General features: G+C 31.6%; 1 protein-coding gene across 1 annotated transcript in view; it reads right to left on the reverse strand.

Annotated features, from left to right (window-relative positions):
• The window catches only part of Myo9a (myosin IXA), a 254,323-nt gene that overhangs the window by 102,596 nt on the left and 127,801 nt on the right, over nt 1-23,926 (reverse strand). Inside the window, exons 15-16 of the mRNA XM_026387807.2 lie at nt 20,009-20,128; nt 9,772-9,847 (exon numbers count right to left, since the gene is read on the reverse strand). Coding sequence (XP_026243592.2) covers nt 9,772-9,847; nt 20,009-20,128 — 196 coding nt within the window. The remainder of the gene's footprint in view (nt 1-9,771; nt 9,848-20,008; nt 20,129-23,926) is intronic.

A 23,926-nucleotide genomic window follows, 5' to 3' on the forward strand; every position in this document is an offset into this window, starting at 1 on the left:
ACAAAACTAAACTAAAATCCTTACCATTAAGTGGCATCATTCAGGTAGGAGGAGACAACAATAAACACATGACAAAATGTACTATGTGTTGAATAATAGATGGTAAGGAGAAAAATTAAACACAAAGAAAGGTTAAAATATACTAGACTTTTAAAATAAGACCATTAGGGAAAGCCTCATTGATAAGGTTCTAAACAGTTATTTGGAAGAAGAACATTTTAGTTGGTGAGAAGAACAAACACAAAGTCCCAGAGATATGTATATTCTTAGTGAGCTTTATTAAGTAAGCCAACAAGGCTGGAGTAGAATAAGCAGGTAAAGAATGAAAAGAGAGCAAGTTAGAGAGGAAGAAAAAAACTATGTTACATTGTACCTTTTAAGTAGTGTTAAGAATTTTTGCCTTTCAACAAGAATTAGAAATTAGAAATAGGAGGATATTAAGTAAAACAATGATTATGAGTCACGTTATATACTAAAATAATCACTCTGTATTTGGAAAGCAAAGGACAAAAACTAGGAGATTGTTTCAGGAGGTTGCTTCAATAAACCATGCAAGAGATAACCATGTCTTCAAGCAGTATAAAATTCTAAGTACTTAGCAAAGATGAAATTTTCCAGACAACATTTCAGAGTACAGTTGATACATGACATGATAGAATACATGTGCAGTTTATAAGAAAGAGGAAATTAAATATGACTTCAAGATTCTTTATGAGTGATAGATTTAGGAGTGAAGAAGCAGGAGAGACTGGTTAGCAGGAGAGACTGGTTCTTGTAATACAAAGTAAAACAGGTCAAAACCCAAAAAAGACAGACTCATCATAAATAAAATATAGGATCAATCAAGAAGGCCAGATACCCAAGCCAAAGGGTGAAGAGTCTACAAAATTCTCATCACTTGGGGGTAGGAGGGTTCACATACAAAGGCTCCAGAATCAGCTAAAGAGCACCTTTAAAAAAAATGTCATTATACTTAATAATATTTTTTCTATCTTTCTGGTCAAGGTTTCTGATTAACAAGGACAGAAGAAAACAATTAAATGTGTGTGAAAATCTCTAAAAATGTTAATTAACCCCCCCAAATTAGCTAAAACTAATTTAACAACTGGAAATGGGTAAAATAAATTATGTTACAACCATTCAATGCAAGTCTATGAGCTCATTAAAAATCATGTTGAGAAATAATATTTAGGAGAAGATAGCAGCTGGGAAGCACAAATTCTGTGTATTCCCACACAGACAACTGCATTGGCTAAATATATCTAATATAACTACAACGGCACTGCCTTATCCATGAAGAATATATTCCAAGACTCCCTAGAAGATACCTGTAAATCACAGATAGTACCAAAGCCTAAATATGTGTTCTCCCTTACATACATACATATATATATATTTTTTTTTTAAATAAGAACATGGAACATTTATAACAATATACTATTAATAAAAGAGATTCCATCATGTCAACTATTTACTTCTAGAATTTTCTATTTAATATTTTTGCATTTTGACTGATTATGGGTAACTGAAACTGTGGAAAGCAAAACTTGTACTGTCTGTGATGTCAGGTATCTCTTGGGGGATCTTGGAATGTGTTCAGCTGGATTCTATTGATGGCTTGCAATTTCCAGGGAAAGGCTTGCATGGTAAATTTCAATTAATTTTGGTCATTTCACCTCAGCATAGAAGGAGCTATTTAAGGTGCTGGTAGGCAATTGTGTACATATTCTTGTAAGAGCTTGCAAACAGCATGCTGGAGTCAGAGTGGACAAAAAAGACTCTTCCTCCAAGTATCAGGGAACTGTTTGCTGACCAATGCTTTAATCACAAAGGTAAAAATAAACAAGCAGGAGACTACTGCCATACTTCTTACATTTTTGCAGGTCCCTTTCCCCTCCATCTGAAGGAACTTCAGATTTAAAAGATGGGCACCATTGTATATGGGCAGAAAACTGGAAAGTTACTCTACATGTCCATGAAAAGGCACAGGAAACACCTGAGAAGATCTTAAGTGGGCTGAATCTGGACACAGAGACAGCATACAACAAACAAACAAAAAAAAACCAAATACACCAAAGTCTGGGAGAAAGAAGAATCTGGTTGCTAGTTACAACATTATTAGAGCCAAATATTCACTTTTCAACAACAACAACAAAAATCACTCACACACAACAAAAGAAAAGTATGACCGACCCACTTGGAAAAAAATAAATATATCAACAGAAACTATCTCTGAAAATGATCTTCTAGGAGACACATTAGAAAAAGACAAGAAAAACTGTGAAATATGATGTATTAAGAACTATGTAATGTTTTGAACGACCAACAATAAAAAAAAAAAGAAAAAGACAAGAAAACAATGTATGAACAAAATGGAACTTTCAGTAAAGACAAAACCTAAAAAGAAACTAAAAATAAATTCTGGAGCTTAAATACATAATAGGGAAATGAAAAATTAACTAGAGAGTTGAAGGCAGATTTGAGCAGTCATAACAAAGAGTCATCGAGCTTGGGACAATGGAAAATACAGAGTCTGAGGAACAAAAAGAAAAAAAACTAAAGAAAACCAAGCCTAATGATAAGAAACCTGAAAAGAGATGAACATAGGCACTGAGGTAATTCAAGAAGAATGGGGGTGGAATAGGAGCAGAGAGAATATCTGAAGCAATAAAGACTGAAAACGTCCCAAATTTGATGAAAGACATGAATATACAATAGCCAAAAAACTCAATAAACTTAAAAATGAAGTCAGACTCACACCAAGAAACATTATAACCAAATTTTCACAAGCTAAAGACAAAGAGAGAATCCTAAAAGCATTAAATCCTGCAAGGTAAAACAAAAAAGGAATACATTACATTCAATGGATCCTTAATAAGATTATTAGCAGATTTCTAATCAGAAATTTTGGAGCTGGGAAGGCAATGTGGGGGTGGGGGAGCAACCAAGACTCCTATACTTAGCAAAACTGTTCTTTGAAATTGAGAAATTAAGATGTCACTATATATGCCCTATAAGAAATGAAGTATGAAGTGGCTTTCACCTGTGATCCCAGTGTCTCAGGAGGTTGAGACAGGAGGATCACAGATTCAAGGAAAGCCTCAGCAATTTAGCAAGACCCTCACAATTTAGTAAGTCCCGGTCCCATAAGAAAAAAAAAAAACAGGACTAGGGATGTACCTCTATAGTAAAGAGCCCCAGGGTTAAATCCCTAGGGATAGGAAAAACAGGAGGGAGGGAGAAAAGGAAGGAGGGACAGAGGGAGGGAGAAAGGCAGGGAGAAAAGGAGGGAGGGAGGGAGGAAGGGAGGAAGGGAAGGAGTGAGGGAGAAAAGGAAAGAGGGAAGGAGAAAAGGAGGGAGGGAGGGAGGAAGATGTTCAAGGGAGTCCTGCAAGGTAAAACAAGAACACTAGATAGTAACTAAAAGTCATATGAACAAATACAGATCTCAATACAAATAAAACATGGGAAATTATAAAAGTCAATATTCCATTTGTAACACCACTTTTTATTTTCTACATGATTTAAAAATGAATAGATTTGAAAAAAACAAATTTTTAAAAGCTTGTATTGTTTTAACTTTAACGTAATCATTAAGGAAATATAAATGAAACTACAAGGTAATACTATCTCGCATCAGTAGGATGGCTAACTATCAAAAATAATAATAATAACATTAAATGTTGGTTATGATGTTGAGAAACTGAAATCCATGTGTACTTTCAGTGGTAATGTAAAATAGTACAGCGACTGTGGAAAATAGTAAAAATTAAAAATTGGATTACCATATAATGCAGTAATTCCACTTCTGGGTATATTCTCGAACCAAAACAACTAAAAGCATGGTCTCAAACACACATTTTCACACTCATGATAGCATTTTTACAATTATTTAAAATGTAGAAATAAGCCAAAGCATCTACCAACAAATGAAGAAATAAGTAAAATGTGAATTCATATGATGGAATGCTATTCAGTTCTATTTAAAAAAGGAAATTTTGACATATGCTACAACACAGATTAACTTTGTTGGTATTATACTAAATGAAATAGTAAAAGTCACCAAAAAGACAAATACGGAGTAAAATCATTTACTAAGAGTAGTCAAAAAATCAAAGAAACTGAAAGTAGAATGATGGTTGCCAAGGATACCTGGCCTCACATCCAACTTTTAAAATAGGATCCAAATTTAAAAATTAAACAGTTTTTCTATGCTTCCGTAGTATCACATATTTCTTCAGGTATATCACTTATCACACATATCTTATAAAGTATCAATTTTTTAGTTCCTACCCAAATAACATAGCACTAAATACTTGAATAAACAAAGGATCTGCATAATTATTAATTGTATTCATCTTAATTTACAGTTATTTTTCTCCTAAGAATAATGTCACATGTAAATAATGCCTAAATAAAGAAGTCAAAAAATTTTTTAAATGAGCAAAAACACCAAACAAAGGGATATAAAACTGGGCTAATGGCATTTAGGGTAACAGGCACACTATATTTTAAAGTGTAAACCATAAAAATTGATTTGTGAAAATGGCTATGAAATATTTAATGTTTTAAACTTACATAAATATATTACTATTATTACTACATTACTATAATTCTGATTAGCTATGGCAACATAAACTGCTAATAATTTATATCTACCTACATTAATATCTAAGTTCTGAATTATTTCCAGAAACTATGGAAACCCAGACACATACTAAGACATAAAATAATGTTATAAGAGTTACCTAACCATAATATATGAGAACCACTCTGAAAATATTTTGTGATGTGAAGCCACACTGATTCTAAATGATAACCTTGAAATCCATTTTATAAATCACATAATATCATTTTTTAAATTTTTATTTGTTCTTTTTAGTTATACATGACAGTAGAATCTATTTTGATATATTTATACAAGCACAGAATATATCTTATTCTAATTAGGAACCTAGTCTTGTGGATGTACACAATACTGAGATTCACCATGGTGTATTCATATATGTAAACAAGAAAGGTATATCAGATTTATTCCACTGTCTTTACTAATCCTATCCCCACTTTCTTCCCTTCATTCCCCTTTGTCTAAAACAACTCTAGTAAAAATCATTTCAATGTAATCTTTCAAACAAAAAAATATTTACTTTTGTTCCCACTGTTGCATTTTATACTACAATATCCCAGGTGATAAGCACTGTTGGCTACATCACATTATCAGGAAAAGTTAATTTAAAAAGATACCGTGGAGCTGGGGTTGTGGCTCAGTGGTAGAGTACTTTCCCTGTATGTGTGTGAGGCACTGGGTTTGATCCTCAGCACCACATTAAAGAATAAATCGTTACTATGTTCAACTATAACTAAAAATATTTTTAAAAAACAGATACAGTATTTTAGAACAAAAATTGGATAGATACGGTGAAATCCCAGAAACTCAGAGGCTGAGGTAGAAAGATCACAAGTTCCAGGTAAGTCTGAGCAACCTGGCAATATCCTGTCTCAAAATAAAAACTTAAAAAAGGCCTGGGAATGTAGCTCAGTAGTAGAGCACACCTGGGTTCAATCCCAAGCATTACAAAATCGTGATCCACAGTATGTAGCATCTTAATTCTTAAAGAATAGGTCTTTCTCGGTCCACAAATAAAGTGGGTATTAGTACTTCTGTCTCCTTTTAGATAACAAGTTTGCAAAGGAATTTTCTTCCATTGTAGTACTTGACTATTGACTTGCATGAGCAGATTTCATTAACATGATCTAGATCATCACCACACTGGACATTCCATTCTTTTTTTTTTTTCTTTCTTTCTTTCTTTCTTATTTTATTAGTCCTTTTTATAGTTATACATGACCACAGAATTCATTCTGATATAATTATAAAAGCATGGAATACAATCTTTTCTACTTTGGACATTCCATTCTTAACCCACTCTGAACTTTCATTTTTAGGTTAAGTATCATTAATTTTGTAGATTTCCTTAGTCGCTTTTATTAATCCTGTCAAATGGCTGAGAGATTGTTTATAAGTAAAAAAATCTTTCATCATTTCACATTAATAAGTATAAAGGTACTAACTGGCTATTTGCAAAACATCTTCCTCACAGAGTACTTGTTTTCATGGTCACTTGTTAACAGGTAAGAAAGCCATTGCTAACTACTTATTAGCAAAGGTTTTCTGTATATTTTCATAAAAGTGATTATCTACATTTCTATAAAATGCAGCTGAACACTTTAGAACCTAAAAATAGTATTTATACTATAAGAAACTGCTGTCAAAATAAAATGATGAAACCAAACAAATTTTTGAGCTTTACTAAGTGCTATGGTTCACATATGAGGCAATATCCCAAAGCTCCTATATCAATTCAGGAATGTTTAAAGGTGAAATAACCTAATCAGTCCATCCTAGCTTGAATGGACTGGGTGGAGCTATAGGCAGGTAGGTCACTAGTGTTGTACCCTGGAAGGATTCATCTTCCCTGTGGCCAATTCCATGCCCCATCCCCTCTGCTTCCTGACTCACCATGAACTAAACACTTTTCCTCTGCTGCATCCCTCTGCCATGAGAAGCTGCCTCACCTTAACCCCAGATTCAGCCAACCAGGGACTAAACCTATGGAACCATGAGCCAAAATTAACTTTCCCTCCTCTAAGTAGTTCGTGTCAGGTATTTTGATCACAGCAATGTAAAGCTGATTGACAAACTGAGCTTGTTTGACTCTATAAAAACCACTTATAAAAAAAAGTTCATAGGGAAGGCTCTATTTAGTAAATATAAGCTAATGATTTCATAATTGATCTGACTTCATAAATATCTATTACTCTATCTTCTCTTTTTGCCCATATTGTCTAAAATATATCTAAAATAAATAATAAGTACAATCCAAAAAAATCTCTTAGTTGTCCTATTTCTTATATCATTAATTCAATGTCACATAGCTTTACTTCAGTATACAAAAGAATCAAGCTGATATGATCAAGTTCTCCATAAAAGTTTCTTATAAATGAATTTATTTACATATTTTTACAAAATTGGTATATCATTCCATTAGTGCCTAAACTCAAATAATTCTTTGAAATAAGAACAAACCAAGCTTTTGTTGTTATTGTTGTTTACTTGTTTTTATGGTGATATGAGGAACTGAATCCAGGGACACTCAAGAACTGAGCTATATCCCTAAACTTTTTATTTTCAGACAGGATTCTTTGCCTCTTGAGTTGCTGGGATTATAGGCATGCACCACCACAGCCAACAAACCAACCAACCTTCAAACATGATACTGAACTATTCCAACCGATGTACAAAAAAGCCAGGAACTCATACAAACCACTGTAGGTATCCAAAATTAAAAGTACAAAAAAAAAAAAAAAAGCACAAACTAGGTATTAGGAGATTTGTAACCATTAAACTACTTTAAGAAATGGAGCAAATCATAGTTTCTTTTTTATTCAAATCAAGGAAATGGGATAAATTATGTATCTCTAATCAGGGTAAGAAAACTGCCAATAGAATCAAAGAATTATAGGTCAAGACTAATGATCCAATCTTTTCATGGGTAAAATTTAACATGCAAATTTGGAGGACAAGTATCATTAAGGAAACAATCAAGAGCATGAAGAGAAAGCCTACAAAATGAGAGAAAATCTTTTTTTGCCACACACACCCCAGACCGGGCACTAATATCCAGGCTATACAAAAAAACTCAAAAAACTTCATACCAAAAACCCAAATAACCCAATCAATAAGTGGGGAAAGGAACTAAAATGACACTTCTCAAAAGAAGAAGTATGAAAGGTCAACAAATATATGAAAAAAAATGTCTAACATCTCTATCAATTAGTGAAATGCAAACTAAAACTATAATGAGATTTCATCTCACTCCAACCAGAATAGAAATTATCAAGAATACAAGTAACAATAAATGTTGATGAGAATGTGTTGAAACAGGTACGCTCATATATTGCTGGTGGTACTGCAAAATGGTGCAACCATTCTGGAAAGCAGTATGAAAATTCCTCAGAAAATTAGGAATGGAACCACCATTTAACCCAGTTATCCTACTCCTCAGTATACACCTAAAGGATTTAAAATCAGCATACTACAGTGACACAGCCATATCAATGTTTACAGCAGCACAAATCACAATAGCTAAGCAATAAAACCAACCTATATGCCCATCAACAGATAAATGGATAAAGAAAATGTGGTGTATATATACAACAGAATATTACTCAGCCATAATGAAGAATAACTTTATGACATTAAACAGTAAATAGATGAAATGGAAACTATCATGCTAACTGAAATAAGCCAATCCCCAAAAAAACAAAAGGTCAAATATTCTCTCTGATATGCAGATGCTAACACACAATAAGGGAGGGAAAGAAGAGAAGTTCAGTGGAGTAGACAAAGTGGAATGAAGGGAAGTGAGGGAGAATGGGAAAAGGAAAGACAGTGAAATGAATCTGACATAATTGCTATGTACACATATGAATATACTCAATCTCACCATCTTGTACATCCATAAGAAATTAATTTTAAAAAACAGCTGAGTAAATGGCAGAAAGATCAATAGAGGAAAGGAAGCAGAGGGTGGGGAGAAGGATGGGGAAGGAGAGGTATTGGGGTTTGAATTAGAACAAGAGATAGTCCATGCTTGTATGACTATGTCAAAATGGATTCTACTGTCATGTATAACTAAAAAGAATCAATAAAAAAAGAAAAAAAAACAAAGGGCATACACTATGAAAATAGTAAACATGACAGGGGTTGTGGCTCAGTAGTAGAGTGCTTGCCTAGCATGCATGAGGCACTAGGATCGATCCCCGGCACCACATAAAAATAAACAAATAAAATAAAGATATTGTGTCCATCTACAACTAAAAAAAATATTTAAAAAAACAGTAAACAGTTTGATGTGTTAGCAATTAAAATGCTGAAGATATATTTTCGACTACATACTTTGGATGTGACAGCTCTTACACATGAAGCTAGTGAACCTAGACTTCTTTTAACAAACAACAAAGAGTCATAAATGAGCTACTGAAGTAGAAAAGTGATACTATATATTAAAAACACACAGTAACTATTTCAGAAACAATCATCAGAGAAGTTATCTTCATTGTAATGAAAGACTTACCCTTTATTACAAGGGCACCAAAAAGCTCAGTTCTCTTGATATTTAAAATATAGAAAGCACACCTAGAAACTAAACAATTTTCTCAGCTCAAATAAATACAGTACCTATAAATGATATGCTAAATGGTAGTGAACCTGTATAAACTCAGAAAATCACTTATATTTGTTACTTGCAAATTAAACTAAAAACATTCTTCATTACAAATGATAAAAAGTATAAAAAGTAAGCTCTGGTAATTATGCTTACTGAGAAAAGGTATTAGATGGTTTTATGTATATCAAACTATTCAATTATTCAAATTATTCAATTATCTTATCAATAAGATTTCTCCATAGAAAGAAGCATAATAACACTAAAATTTACAAAAGACATAAAATGCAGGGAGTGTCTTGGAAATAGCTCATTTTAAATTACTCGAGGGAAACATTCAAAAAATTGTAGTTATTTTACCAGGAGCAATCATAGAGAAATTTTGTTAACTCCAACCTATTAAACTGTTATTAAGTTACTCATAAAGGCCTTAAGAAATTTTTTAAAAAACAAGACTGACTTTAAACTTTTGAAGTCATAAAAATATTACTAAGATTTCTAGATATTGTTTCTATACTTTCTTAAAAACATAAACTAAACTTACTGTTGGTTTTTTTCATTTAGAGTATTCATGCCCTGAAGATCAGAAAGAGGTGTTCTGGGATTTTTCCGGGTTATATCTAGCAAAAAAAAAAAAAAGAAAGAAAGAAAGAAAAAAAGAAAAAAAAAGGCAGAAAATTTCAAATCAATGTACAGAAAAACTAAACACGAGAATTTTCCAAAGACAGATAAAAATTCATATTCTTCAGTAAATACTTAGTAAATATGTCACAAACACCTAGATAATAATACAAACCATGTCCCATAACTACCACTAACAAATCTGACCTATTTAGCAATGAACCCAATTAGAAAATGTAATAATAAATTATTTTATTTCTTCTTTCATTTAAATATTAACATTAGGAAATACAGAGTGACTGAGCTAAAGGGACTAGAAGTATACAAGTTCATGTCTTATTTTGATATTCAAAAAGTTTCTAATATGATCCTTTTGTATTAGGTTTCAACAACAAATATATTGTTCACATGTCCGGACCATGGATTTTAACAATCAATTGATGAAACAGATAAAGACACTGAGATGACTGTTTCCTCCTAAGGATTATCAATATTTTAAAAATATAATTTTCTTAAAAGCTCACAAAGTATCAATTTTATACCACAAATATACATAAGTATATATATGTAAGATACATTGGGAAGGAAGAAGCATCTGTATTCACGAGGACATAATCTTGAACGTAGAAAACCTAAGAAATCTACAAAAATCTATTAGTACTAATAAGTTCAGAAATATTTAGGAACTAAATCAATATAAAAAGTCATATTTTCAGAATAGCAATAAAATGATCTGAAACAAAATTAAGAAAACAATTCCACAAATAATAGCATCAAAATAATATAAATTTAACAAAACAGTACAAATGTACACATTGGAAAACTCAAAATATAGTTAAAAGAAATTAAAAGACTTACATAAACAGAATGCTATCCATGTTCCCGAATTAGAGAACATGATATTTTTAAGATGGAAATGCTCCCCCAAACTGATATACAGACCAATCTAATCTCTATTAAAATTCCAACTTCCTATTTTTATAAAAATGAACAAGCAGATCCTAGCATTAATACAGAAATGTAAGGGATCCAGAAGAGCCAAAAAATCTTGCAAATAACAAAGTTGTAGGATCCACACATCCTGATTTCAAAATTTACTACAAAGATATACTAATTGACACAGTATAGTACCAGCATAAAGACAGATATATACTTCAACAGAATAGAACCAAGAGTGTGGAAATAAACCTTTACATTTGTGATTCATTAACATGACCATTGGAGAAAAAAATAATCTTTCAACAAATTATGCTGTGAAAACTATATATCTACAGGCAAAAAGAATAAAGTTGATTAACAGACCTAAATGAAAGTACTCATACTTTTTAAAGAAAATAGGAATAAATCTTCCAGATATTGAATTAATGTATGGCACCCCCCCCCAAAAAAAAAGAAAAAATATATTAACAGGATGTCATCAAAATTAAGAGTTCTGTGATTCAAATGACACTACTACACTAAGAAGGTGAAAACAGCCAGGCATGGTGGTGCATGCCTGTAATCCCAGTGGCTTGGGAGGATGAGGCAGCCTCAGCAAAATTGAGGTTCTGAGCAAATCAGTTCAAAGCCAGCCTCAGCAAAATTGAGGTTCTGAGCCACTCAGTGAGACCCCGTCTCTAAATAAAATAAAAAAATAGGGCTGGGAAGGTGGCTCAGTGGTCAAGTGCCCCTGAATTCAATCCCCAGCACCCAAAAAAAGGTGAAAACATAACTCATGGAAAAATAATTTAATTATTTGTGTATGATATAGTATGATCTGTACGATAAGGAATTTATATTCAGGATATTAAAAGAACTCTCAAGTCAATAAAGAAAAGAACCCAATTTAAAATTGAATAAATATTCTCCAAAAACATACAAATGACTAATAAATACAGGAAAAAGTTTCAACATCATTAATCATCAGAGAAATGCCAATCAAAACTGCAATAAAATACCACTTCACACACACCAGGATAGTTAGAATCAAAAAAGAGAAATAAGGAATTTCAATGACATAGAGAAACCAGAACGTTCATACACTGCTGAGTGTGAAACAACATACTTACGCTGGAAAGCAGTTTAACAGTTCATCAAAAATAAAACACTGAACTACCACATGACCCAGCCATTGTACTCCTAAGTGTAGATATCCAAGATAATTGAAGATACATGGCCATTCAAAATTTGGTATTAAGACTATAAGGTGCTCTGTGATCAACAAACCAGTACTTTGAACAGCTACTATTTTAATTTGAACAAAAAAATGCATTCAAATTCTAAGTAGATACAATTCTACCTATGCTTGTGAACTAGAAAACATGATATTTTGGGGTTGGGGATATAGCTCAGTTGGAAGACTGCTTGCCTTGCATGAATAAACCCCTGGGTTCAATCCCCAGCATCACAAAAAAAAAATTATATATATATATATATTTTAAGATGGCAATGCCCCCCAAATTGATCTACTGATAAATCTAATCTATTATTAAAATTCTTGCTATTTCTGCAGAAATGAACAAGTTGATCCTAACATTACTTTGAATAGCATTTTACATGAATGCATTTTTTGTTCTATTTGTTCAGTTCCTACTTCATAAACATTAATTATCCCTATCAAAGATTATAATTTTCTATCCTTTATATTCATTCTTTTCTTATTATTGAAGCATATCATCTCATATCAGTAATTCAATTTTCAGTTGCTTCCTCTATTTCCTGAACTTAGACAAGTGCTGTTTTATGACTCAAAAATCTATTTTCAATATAATTCTGGTATTTCTTTGTCTGCTGTCCTGGGAAATTAACCCACAGCACTCTACTATCAAACTACATCCCCAGACCTTTATATTTCAATATTTAAATTTTGAGATCAACTCATGAAGTTGCCCAGGCTGGCCTCAACCTCCCAAGCTACTTGCTGGAATTACACACTCATGACATTTTATACTTTTCAATTTGTGCTACCACTTTCTTTATTGAATTCATATTCTTAAATTCTTCTTTACTATAAAGTGTGCTCACAAGGAATTTTCTCCTCCTTCAAAAACATCCGAGTGTTTCTTTCTTGAATATTCTTTAACTTCCTTATAACCCTCTATGTAACAATTTTTATATCTATTATTAAATATTTTAAACACATAAGAAACATAAGGAAAAATATACTAAACACTTCAGACTACTAACTCAGATTTAAAAATAAAGACCAGAGTATTCTACTCTCTAACTTCATTCCAAAAGCATCAAGTCCCAAGATCTCCGATTGCTGGAATTAGCCACACACACACACAAAAAAAAAAAAAAAAAAAAAAAAATTAAAATAGCTAACATAATTATATTCAAGGATTAAAAAGAGAAAATGGTCTTCAAAAGAACGAAATGCATATTCTGAAACTGAAAAATAATTTTTATGGAAACAAAACCTTCATTCTACGCATCTAAGAATAGATCAGAATTGGCACAATGAAATTGAAATAAAACAAATCATCCAATGTAAAGAACACAAAGAATAAAATAAAAGAAAAATAACAGAGTCTGAACAATCATTGAGATACCAAATATTCTAACATGTTATTGAAGAAACAACAGGGAGAAACTGCAACTGAAAAAAAAATTTAAACAAATTAGTCAGATTTTTCTGAATTTAATGAAAAACAATAAAGCATAGAACCAAGAGGCACAGCAAATCCCAAACTAGACAAATATAATATAAGCCAACTAGGGATATCTAATCTAAACTGCTGAAAACTGAGGCAATGACTATAGGAGAATATCTGACTTAATCATCACAAATAAAGACCACAAAAATAATGAAACAATATCTTTAAAGTGCCAATCAATACTTGGACAGTTCCTTAATGATGTCACAAATGTGTACTTTGTGAAACAATATCTCCAGTCACAAATATTAACTTAGAAATGAAAATACATTTCATATTCACAAAAATGTATTTTTATGAATTATGAAAAATATGTATTTTTCATATTCACAAAAATATATATAGCAGGGTCCTTCACAACAGTTTTAACAGTATACAACTCTTGAATTCACCAAGTAATAAATGATAAACACAATGTTACATATGCAAATGTACATAATACACATAGAATGAAACACAAGTACATATATTGTTACATGAAAAAACATGGATGAATATGTAAATCATTATGCTGGATAAACCAAATCATAACAAGAAAGAATCCATACTATATAATCCCATTTATATAAAATTTTTAGAAAAGGCAAAATTAATTTATAGTAATAAATCTTAACAGTGGCCATCTAAATGAGGTAGGAAAATGCACATACCAGAAAACAGGAATAAATATTCTTATGTAATTTTTCTCCAATATGTTTAATCTCTTTGTATTCATATTTTAGATCTGTAACAATTCTACAGCTAAATTTTGTTCAAGTTATTAGTTTTAAACTCTGTTAAAGTCAGTTCATTTTAATTTACTAGTATTATTAATGCACCTAACATATTTTGTACCATCTTATTTAAGCTTTGTATTTACCCTAATTATTGCATGATTTTACCCAAATTTCTAACTGAATTATTTTCTTTATTCTGATTTTTTATTTTGAAAGTTGCATATACATACTCATGAGTTCTTTTTTATTTCTTTTGCTTTATGCTTTTATTTTAATAACACTTATTTCCAAACACTTTATGCAACTTATTATATTGAAAATATTTTTTATTAATTGCTCATGACAATACAATGATCTTGACATATCATACATTTGAATCACATGGGATATAATTTCTCATTTTTCCAAGTGTACAGGTTGCAGAATCACATTGGTTATAAGGCCACGTATATACATGCAGCAATACTAGTGTCTATTTTATTCTGCTGCCCTTCCTATCCCCCCTTCTCATGAATTCTTAATTAAATTAATTATATCTTCTTTTCCTGAAGAGTACAGAAACATTCAAATGGTTAATTCTCAACATCCCCTTCTTGTTAGGGATGTTATTATTACCCAAAACTTACTTTCACCATGTTATCTTCATATTAATCAAGCAAATTAAGCATAACTATTATTAAGTTTCATAAAGTATTACTCATTTAGATATACACACATATTTACCAATTTCTTGATTTAGTCTCAAAACTTCTATAGTGGATTCAATTTCTCTTTCTCAAGTAAATAATTTTACAAGTTACTTCAGTGAAGATTTGTTCCGATTATTATCTAGCCTCATTTATTGCTATAGTTCATATCTGTCTGTTATCTCTTTGTCCATACTTTCATTTTCATGTTACATATCATATCTTTATTTTTTATTGTTTCTAATTAGTAATACATGACAGAAGAATGCATTTTGACACATCATACATAAATGGAGTATAACTTCTCATTTATCTGGTTGTACATGACAGAGTTACACAGGTCATGTAATCATATTTAAGTATCTTTAAACATCATCACTGAAAATACTTTATATCATGTAAATAAAATTTAACCTACTGAAAAATTCATCTCGGGAGTTTAACTAGTGAATTTGTCATTTCTGTTAATTTTGAGTAACAAGGAATAGGGGTATATAGCTCAGTAGTTAAAGTGCTTACCTAGCATTTGCAAGGCCCTGGGTTCAATTCCCTGTACTTCATTAAAAAAAAAAAATATAGCATTTGAATAACAGTATTTGTTTCTAGCATTTTACTTCATGTCTTCCATTTATTTCACTCATTTTCCCCATCTTGATTTTCTTTTGAGAGATTTCTTATGTTAAAGAATATAAATTCTTATTTTTGCTATTATCATTGTTGTCTTTAAAGCATACATTTGGTTTATTGTAATTTCCTAAACTCGATAAATATCCATCATTTACTAATTTAAGCGAAATATAATTTCCTGCCTTCCCTGGAGTTTTCACCAAAATATACATCAGCATTTCCTAAACTTGTTTCTATCTACCAATTTGAAACAAATTCTGATCTTCTACCTTTTATATAAATTGCACATTCTTACTTTCATAAAAAAATTCTCCAATTTATATCAGGGTTCATGGCATACAATTAAATGCTTTTCTACTGAGGTAAAGCCTTTAATACAGTAAAATATATTCATTTTATTTATACAATTGTATAAGTTTTGACAAATGCATTCACCACATAACCACCAACAACAGAAGATGCAGAACATCTCCATCAACCCCTAAGAGATTCCTAATGCCCTTTCTTGGACAATCCTTCACATGCCCGATCCCTAACCCCATCAATTCAATAGCTGATCTGTCATCCACACAGATCAGTTTGTACTATCTAGAATTTAATATAAATGGAATAAAAAAACAAAAGTATGTCATCTTCTGTGTAAGCAGAACATCATTTTAAAGATGCATCTATGAAAGTTTTTATAAACATGTTTTAATTTTTCTCAGGTAAATAACTGAGCTTTATTGTGATTATAATTTGAAAATCCCTGAAGACTAAGTTGGACATCTTTCACAAACCTATATACCACATATATATCTTCTTTTATGTTCAAATCTTATGACCATTTTAAATTTATTTTTTATTATTGAAAGAGGTTTTTTGCAAGTCTATTATCAGATATCAGAACTACAAACTATTACAAATATCATTTCTCAGGCTGTGGTGTGACATTCACCCCCCTCTTACCATTACTTGGAAAGCAGAAGTTTTCAATTCAGTGAGCTCTGATTTAGTAACATTTACCTTCTACAGTTCATGTTTGTATGCCCAATCCAAGAAATCCTTGCCTGTCCCAAGACTACAAAGATTTCCTCTCAGGTTTTCTTCTACAAATTTAAAAGTTTTGGTCTTATAAAGAACTTTCTAAGCCATTTAATTTTTATGTGTGTTAGACAGTAAAAGTCAAAGTTCTCTTATAACATATGGATATAGTTTTTCATTACCATTTGTTTGAAAGACTATCCTTTATCCCACTGAATTATCTCAGCACCTTTGTGGAAATGTGACCATATGTGTTGATCCATTTCTGTACTCTATTTTATTCACTGATCACCTGATCCTTACACCAAGAGAACAATATAATAACCATTTTAGTCTTGAAATTATATAGTGTTAAGTTCTACAGACTACCTCTTTGGAATTATTCTGGTCATTCCAAGTGGTCTACAATTCAGCTTATGAATTTCTACCAAACACTTGCTGTGATATTCACTGGGATTATATTTAATTTATACATTATATGAGAAAAAAATGGTATCTCATAATATAAAACTACAAATATATTTAAAATATATTTAAGACTTACACATATTTGTTAAATTTATCGATAATTACCTCATGTTTGTGTATGTTGTATTAGTTATCCACTGCATATTAATTACTGCAAACCCCAACAATTTAAAACAACAGCTATTATCTCAGAGTTTCTAAAGAAGTAACAATTCAGGAGGAGTTGCTTAGCTGAGTGGTTCTCAAGATCTAATTATGAACTTGTATTCAAGCTGTGAAGCAAGGCTGTAGTCATCTGAAGATTGAAATGAGGCTAAAGAATCTGCTTCTAAAGTCATTTGCATAGTTAATAACAAGCTTCATATTCTTACTACCTGTTGGTTGAGGCTTCACTGGGACTCTCAATAGGACAGGTCACAAATGGCAACTTCTCTGAGACACCAATGTGAAAGCAAGTAAAGAAGTACCCAAGATGGGTAAGTCTTATGATTTAACCTTGTGACATATTATCACTTTTGCCTTGTGCTTTCTGTGACACAACTCTTGTAAAATGGGAAAGGAACTATATCTAGAAGTATATCTAGTTGTTATATCTAGAAGTTGGCTGAGATACATGGCAAATGGAATTTATAAGTACCATTTTCCTAGTGTGCACAGCTATAATATTACAATTTAATTTGCCTTACTATTTACCTGGCATCTTTTTTAATTCTAAGACCATTTTTAGACTTCTTGATTTTCTATATTAATGCTCATATTGTCCACTCCCTCTCTTTTAACTTCTATACCTTTTATTTCTTTTTGTTGCCTTATTGCTCTGCTGATGACCTTCAATAGAATGTTCTAAGTAGCAAAAGTAGATGTCCCTGGCTATACTCTTAAAATTAGGGGAAAAGTTTTCTACAAGATTTTCATACATATCATTTATAAAATGAACAAGATGCTTTCTACTCCTGAGATGTTAAAAGAGTTATAATCTACTGTGGGAATAGTTATAATCTACTGTCCTCCTAAATTTCCAGCTGATAGTCTTCATCTCAAACCAATATAGTTGTGGTCCCCTGTTTCAAGAGCTGTGAGAGTTAGGGAACCCTTTGTGCAAAAAGCTACAGATTGACAATTTTTATCTATTGTTTTATGTACTTTAAAGAAGAAAGTCTTTGCTTTCTGCCTCCTTTTGATGTTTTTCAAATAGTTGGTTAAATTTTTTTCCAGGTTTTATCACTGTTCCCTGTGGGAGGGTTCACTTGCTTTACCAATTCACAATTTCTTAAAGCTGGTAGTCCCCTACTCTTTTTTTAAAGAGCAATCATCCAAACTTGAATTTATGATTTTATATACTAAAATTGCAATTATTGCCTAATACTACAGTGGATAAATTTGCATGTAAACACATACAAATGCATAATTTCTTTAGGTAGCCTACTGGAAGCTGATGCCTTCCTAGCCTAGTATATTAGAATATTAGAATATACTCTAGTAAATGAGAATATGGAAAGGCCTCAGTTGTCAAGCTGAGTCATGAAAAACCATAGCAAATAAATTATTTGAAACTACTTAAAGAATTAATCTAAGCTCCACCACAAAGATCTGTAGACTGTTTTAAACAATGTCCCATGTATTAAAAGATTTAGAACAGCAAGACAGAAAACTGGAATGAGAACATTTGTATACCTTTTAGAAACAAGAGCAATAATTATGAATAATTTTTAAACACATCTTTTTTAAATGAAATACTTACCTTTGTTCTTTCTAAAATGGGAAAATATTTTTCATATTGCTTTCTAATAATATATTACACATTTTCTTACACCAATTCAGTATATGTAAGAGAAACTGAAAAAAAGGTACTCATAACATGTGCTTTTAGGAGCTCTACTTATATTCTTCCTTTGCTGACACCAGATGATACTAATATTTCAAGGGAATTTCAATCAGAAAACTGAAATTAGCAAACTAACCCTGTAGCAAATTATTAAAAGTTCAGAAACAATTATATAAGTAAATTCAGTCCACTATACACAAATTACTGAGGTAGGTTTTGAATATTCTGAAGGATCCATTTGTTCTCACAATAGCAACAGACTAATAACTATAATCTCACAACAAGCAAAATAACCAATTATCATTCACAATGAGTATACCAAATAAAAAGCAAAAGAGGAAATGGGGACAAAGCGCATCTTTTACACCAGTTTTATAAAAAGCAAACAAAAAGAACATATCCCATGGTTCTGTTAATCTTCCTTATGCTGAAACATCAGTGTGGTAGCTTTGCTCTAAATCAGATAAAAGAAGGTCTGATTGGAGGTCCTCAATGGACCTAAACAAATTTACCAGCATTGCTAATCTTGGAAATCAAGCATAAGGAAGCATAAAAATGAGCCAGATTCAGAAAGGAGTTTAAGGAACTTGGAAATGTTGGCCATCAAGATTATGGTGATAATTTGATGATTGCCTGCATGTGTTAAGACTTACCAAATTGTGTTCTTTCATGCAGGTTATTTTACTTCAGTGATATCCCAATAAGGATTATTTTTTTTAAATAAGGAAGGTTAAAAAAAAAGCATTGTTTATTTTTACCCATCACTCAACTACTTGAAAGACAAAAATGAAAACCAATTCAGTAACTGTGACCAAGTATAATTAACTCAATAATCACTGGCAAATAGGACAATCACCAAGTTAAGAAAACAGGTATCACAAACAAAGATGTTGTGTCCGCCAAAAACTAAGAAAATAAATATTAAAATTCTTAAAAAAAAAAAGAAAGAAAGAAAGAAAACAGGTATCTTGGCACTTTGAATCACTAAGTGAACAGGTTATCTCAGCACTTCCAGCAAAACAATGAAGTCTCGGGAACTATCCTGAGACTGCTCAAAAGATTATGGAAGTCATGTTGCCTGTGCAAACTATGTTCCACCTGGTGTAGAATGCTCTTGGTTTCCATTTCCAAATGGCTATGTGACAACACAGAGTTTAATCAGGATTTGCAGCCTTACTGTACTTCTCTTCCTTGCACCTCTGCAGAATCTCTAAGCTCCTCTGGTGGACTGGGTGTTGAAGAAAGCTAAAACTATCCATACTTTTCAAAACCGCACATGGCGCTGTATCATCATGTCCTTAGGAAGCAAAAGGGGGGAAAAAAACAGAGAAAAGAAAAAGACAATTAAGTAAGCCCAAACCAATAGAGAATCAAGGACAATGCTGCCAACTATTTTAAAAGTGTAAAAAAAAGTATTGAAAATAGAGGCTAAATGTAAAGAATTTTTCCAGTTAATTTGTGGAAATTACAAACAAATAATCGAGAAAAATAAAGGTTTTATTTTGCTTTATCATTTATCATCTATGTAACTTTTTTCTATTATTATTAGGGTTCTTTTCAGGTATTCAAACTGTCCTTTTTTTTTTTAACTACTCAAAGTACTGTGAGTTAATACCATACTAAAAATTTCTAAACTAAAATTCTAGAGACATATCAAAAACAATTTGTATATTAGTAAACATTTTTTAAATAGACTCACTTTTATTGGGTCTGAAATATCATTACCATATAGTTGGCAACACTGATGAAACCCACAAAGAGAAATACACCCAGAACAATTTCCTAAACATTGAAACAATTCTTTCACAAATCCTGCAATTAGCCACACTTGTAGAAATTCCAACAAGTGTACAGTGATTTAAAGTGTGAAGAAAAGCACCACAGAGCAGGGAAAACCAGTAGGATTTTTGAATTTATAAATCTGAATATAAAGCTGGAGAAATTATAGATTACCACCAATTCTTAAGAAAGTGAGGCAGAAATCAGCAACCCAAAGGAAAGGGAAAAGAGCACATTCAAATAAAGACCAAAACCTCAAATCAGTGCTATTTAAACAGTAAGTCACACAAACAATAAAAGGGGGGACTAGTGATGTAAATATTAGCAATAAATGGATTTAAAAGAGAAGGGTTTCCAGGCTTTGGGAGAAGTATTCACCATTTATTCAAAGATCACTTCTAGTGTTAGGGCATAATGTTCAAATTTAAATAGCCTTGCCTTTAAAAAGCAAAAGTGCATAATTTAAAAAGCGGGTAAATTACATAACACAAATAAGTAAAAGTTCCATTAGTGCTCTTTATTGTATAATTAGGAATTAGATACAAAGTAATAACTACAAATAGTTCTCAAGACAGAATCATTTTAAAGATTAACCCACTTTTGTCTCATCATCCCAGATTTCGAACACCTATAAAAACTTAAATACAGCATGTTTATATCTTATAAGAATAGTTATAGTGTAATATAAAATAATAAACTCAGGTTTATGATTTATAATCTATTTTAAATATACCTATGTCAATTTCATTGAAATATTCACAAAATTAAAAGCTTGAATTTAATGGATTAAACAGAGGAAAAGTAATTCAAAGAGGTTTGCAGAGTATTTTTTAATCTCACTGTAATTCCCTAAATTGGATATCTAAATCCAAAGAAAAGGCATCTACATTTAGCAAAGGAATTAAATTTATTACAAATAATAAATCAGGATAATAGTACACACAGAAACAGGTTTTTTTAAAACAAAATATGTTCAAATGTTTCATATCTACAACAAAAAATAAATAATAAAACATTATATATCATTTGCCCAATGTGAGAATCAACAGCAGTAAATTTTCAATGTTTCAAAAGGAGACAGTTACAACCAAGTTTACCATCATTTCATAACCAAAAGAAACCTCAGTAAAAATACTCTACTCCCTTTGCTACCAGTAATTCCCACTTAATGGGTTGCTTGGAGAACGTATGCTTTCAAAGACTAGCCTGCACTTTGTTAAGGTAGACGAGTTGAGGAAAAAACACCTGGTAAACTCCACTCATACTCTGTCCAAATTGTAATTTTAAGATGTTATCACCAAACTTGCCCTTCCATAACTAATTTGGTAATCTGCTAGTCAGAAATAATTCAAGAAGATTATGACATTAAAGTGTGCTATTAAGAGCTCACTAAATTATAGTACAGAGTTTCCAAAAATAATTCAATAGTCACAGAACTCCCATTTCCCATCTGATCGAATACAGTGTGGCAGTGTCATTTGGATATGAGTTCATGTTTATCTATGACTGTTTTGTGTCTGAATACATGCCTAAATTAGGTTTTGAATGACCTCCATTTATTTTAAACATTATACTTCCAGACCACAATACTATTTCTATATTTTAATATATTCTTATTTGTTGTGTGTACCAACTCCTTGTTAAGGAGGTATGATTGTTCTAGGATGGTTTATAAGTATATTTTCAGGAAAGGTTTTTGTTTAGGGGGAGGGAGGAGTTCCAGGAACCGAACTCAAGGGTGCTTAACCACTGAGCCACATCCCAAGTCCTTTTTATTTTCTCTTTTGAGACAGGGTCTCACTACATTGTTTAGGGGCTTGCTAAGTTCTTAAGGTTGAATTTGTAGTACTCCTGCCTCAGCCTCTCCAGTTGCATGGATTACAGGCATGTACCACAGCACCCAACTTGTAAAGGTTATTTTCTAAGAAGTCTCATAAACTCTAGAGGCTTAATTAGAATTTGCTTATACTAATTCTTAACTGGGATAATTTCTTAGTTTGAGATTATGTATCAAATATATAGTGCAAATTCAGATCCCCATACTTACATATGGTGCAGAAGTAAGCCATTGATTTAGTAAAGTTTTTTTTTAACCTTATCTAATAAGCTGTAACAGCTAAGATTCCTTTTGTTTCTCTATGCAAGGCCAACAGACAGACTTTTTAAATTACTTGTTCAGTAACAGAAAAGTTCAAGTTCTTTGAGGTTTCTGAACCATGAAACAAAGTCTCAATTTCAGCTCCACATCAGTTAGACTAGAGGCCATGTCTCTGACTCTGATTTGCCTAACTAAATGATATAATGATTTATTTCCTCATGTCTAACTTTTTTCTCATTATATTTTTGACTCCTTCAACAGCCTGTTTCCTTGTATTCCTTAATAATAATGTTCACAGTAGGAATATATCATAATTTGACTATCCATTCTTCCACTGATGGACATTTGTGAGTTGCCATGAATAAAGACACAACTGAACATTCTTTTGTGTGTGGGTTTGTATGTAACAATTTTATTGAAACATATTCATATATCATACAATCTATATGTAGTTTAAAGTGTACAATTCATTGTTTACTATAATTCAAAGCTATATAATCATCAACCCTCAATCAAGTTTATAATACTTTGATGACTGCAAAAGGATACCCCATTATCTCTTATCATACCTTCAATCTCTTAGTGCCACACCAGCACTAGGAAAATACTAAATCTCTCTACAGATTTGCCTATTCTGGATAATTCTCACAAATAAAATCATACAATATATGGCTTTTTTATGTTTGACTTCTTTCACAAAGCATACCGCTTTCAGCATGTACCAGTATTTCATTCCTTTTTATGGACAAGTATCATTCCATTGAATGGATATACCACATTTTGTTTAGCAATTCATTAGTTGATAGACATGCACTGTTTCCACCTGTTGGCTATTATGAATAATGCTGAAAAGAACACGTGACTACACCTTTTTGTTTGGACATCCATCTTCCATTTGGGAGGTGTGTACTTTGGAGAAGAAATCATTGAGTCAAATACAATTTTAAATCTAACTTTCTGAGGAATTGCCAGGCTATTTTACAAAACAGCTGTGCCATTTTACATTTCTACCAGTAACATATAAGGTTTCCAATTTCTCCACATTCTCACCAAAAATTGTTATTACCTTTTTTATTTTGCCATCCCAGTGATGTGAAGTGTTATCTCAATACAGGTTCTATTTGCATCTACATGCATTTCCCTGATGACATATGATGTTGATCATCTCTTAGTTTATTTATTAGACATCTGCTTATCTTTTGAGTAATGTATTCTCAG

Source organism: Urocitellus parryii, chromosome 6 (genome assembly GCF_045843805.1).
Source record: "Urocitellus parryii isolate mUroPar1 chromosome 6, mUroPar1.hap1, whole genome shotgun sequence".
Classification (NCBI taxonomy): domain Eukaryota; kingdom Metazoa; phylum Chordata; class Mammalia; order Rodentia; family Sciuridae; genus Urocitellus; species Urocitellus parryii.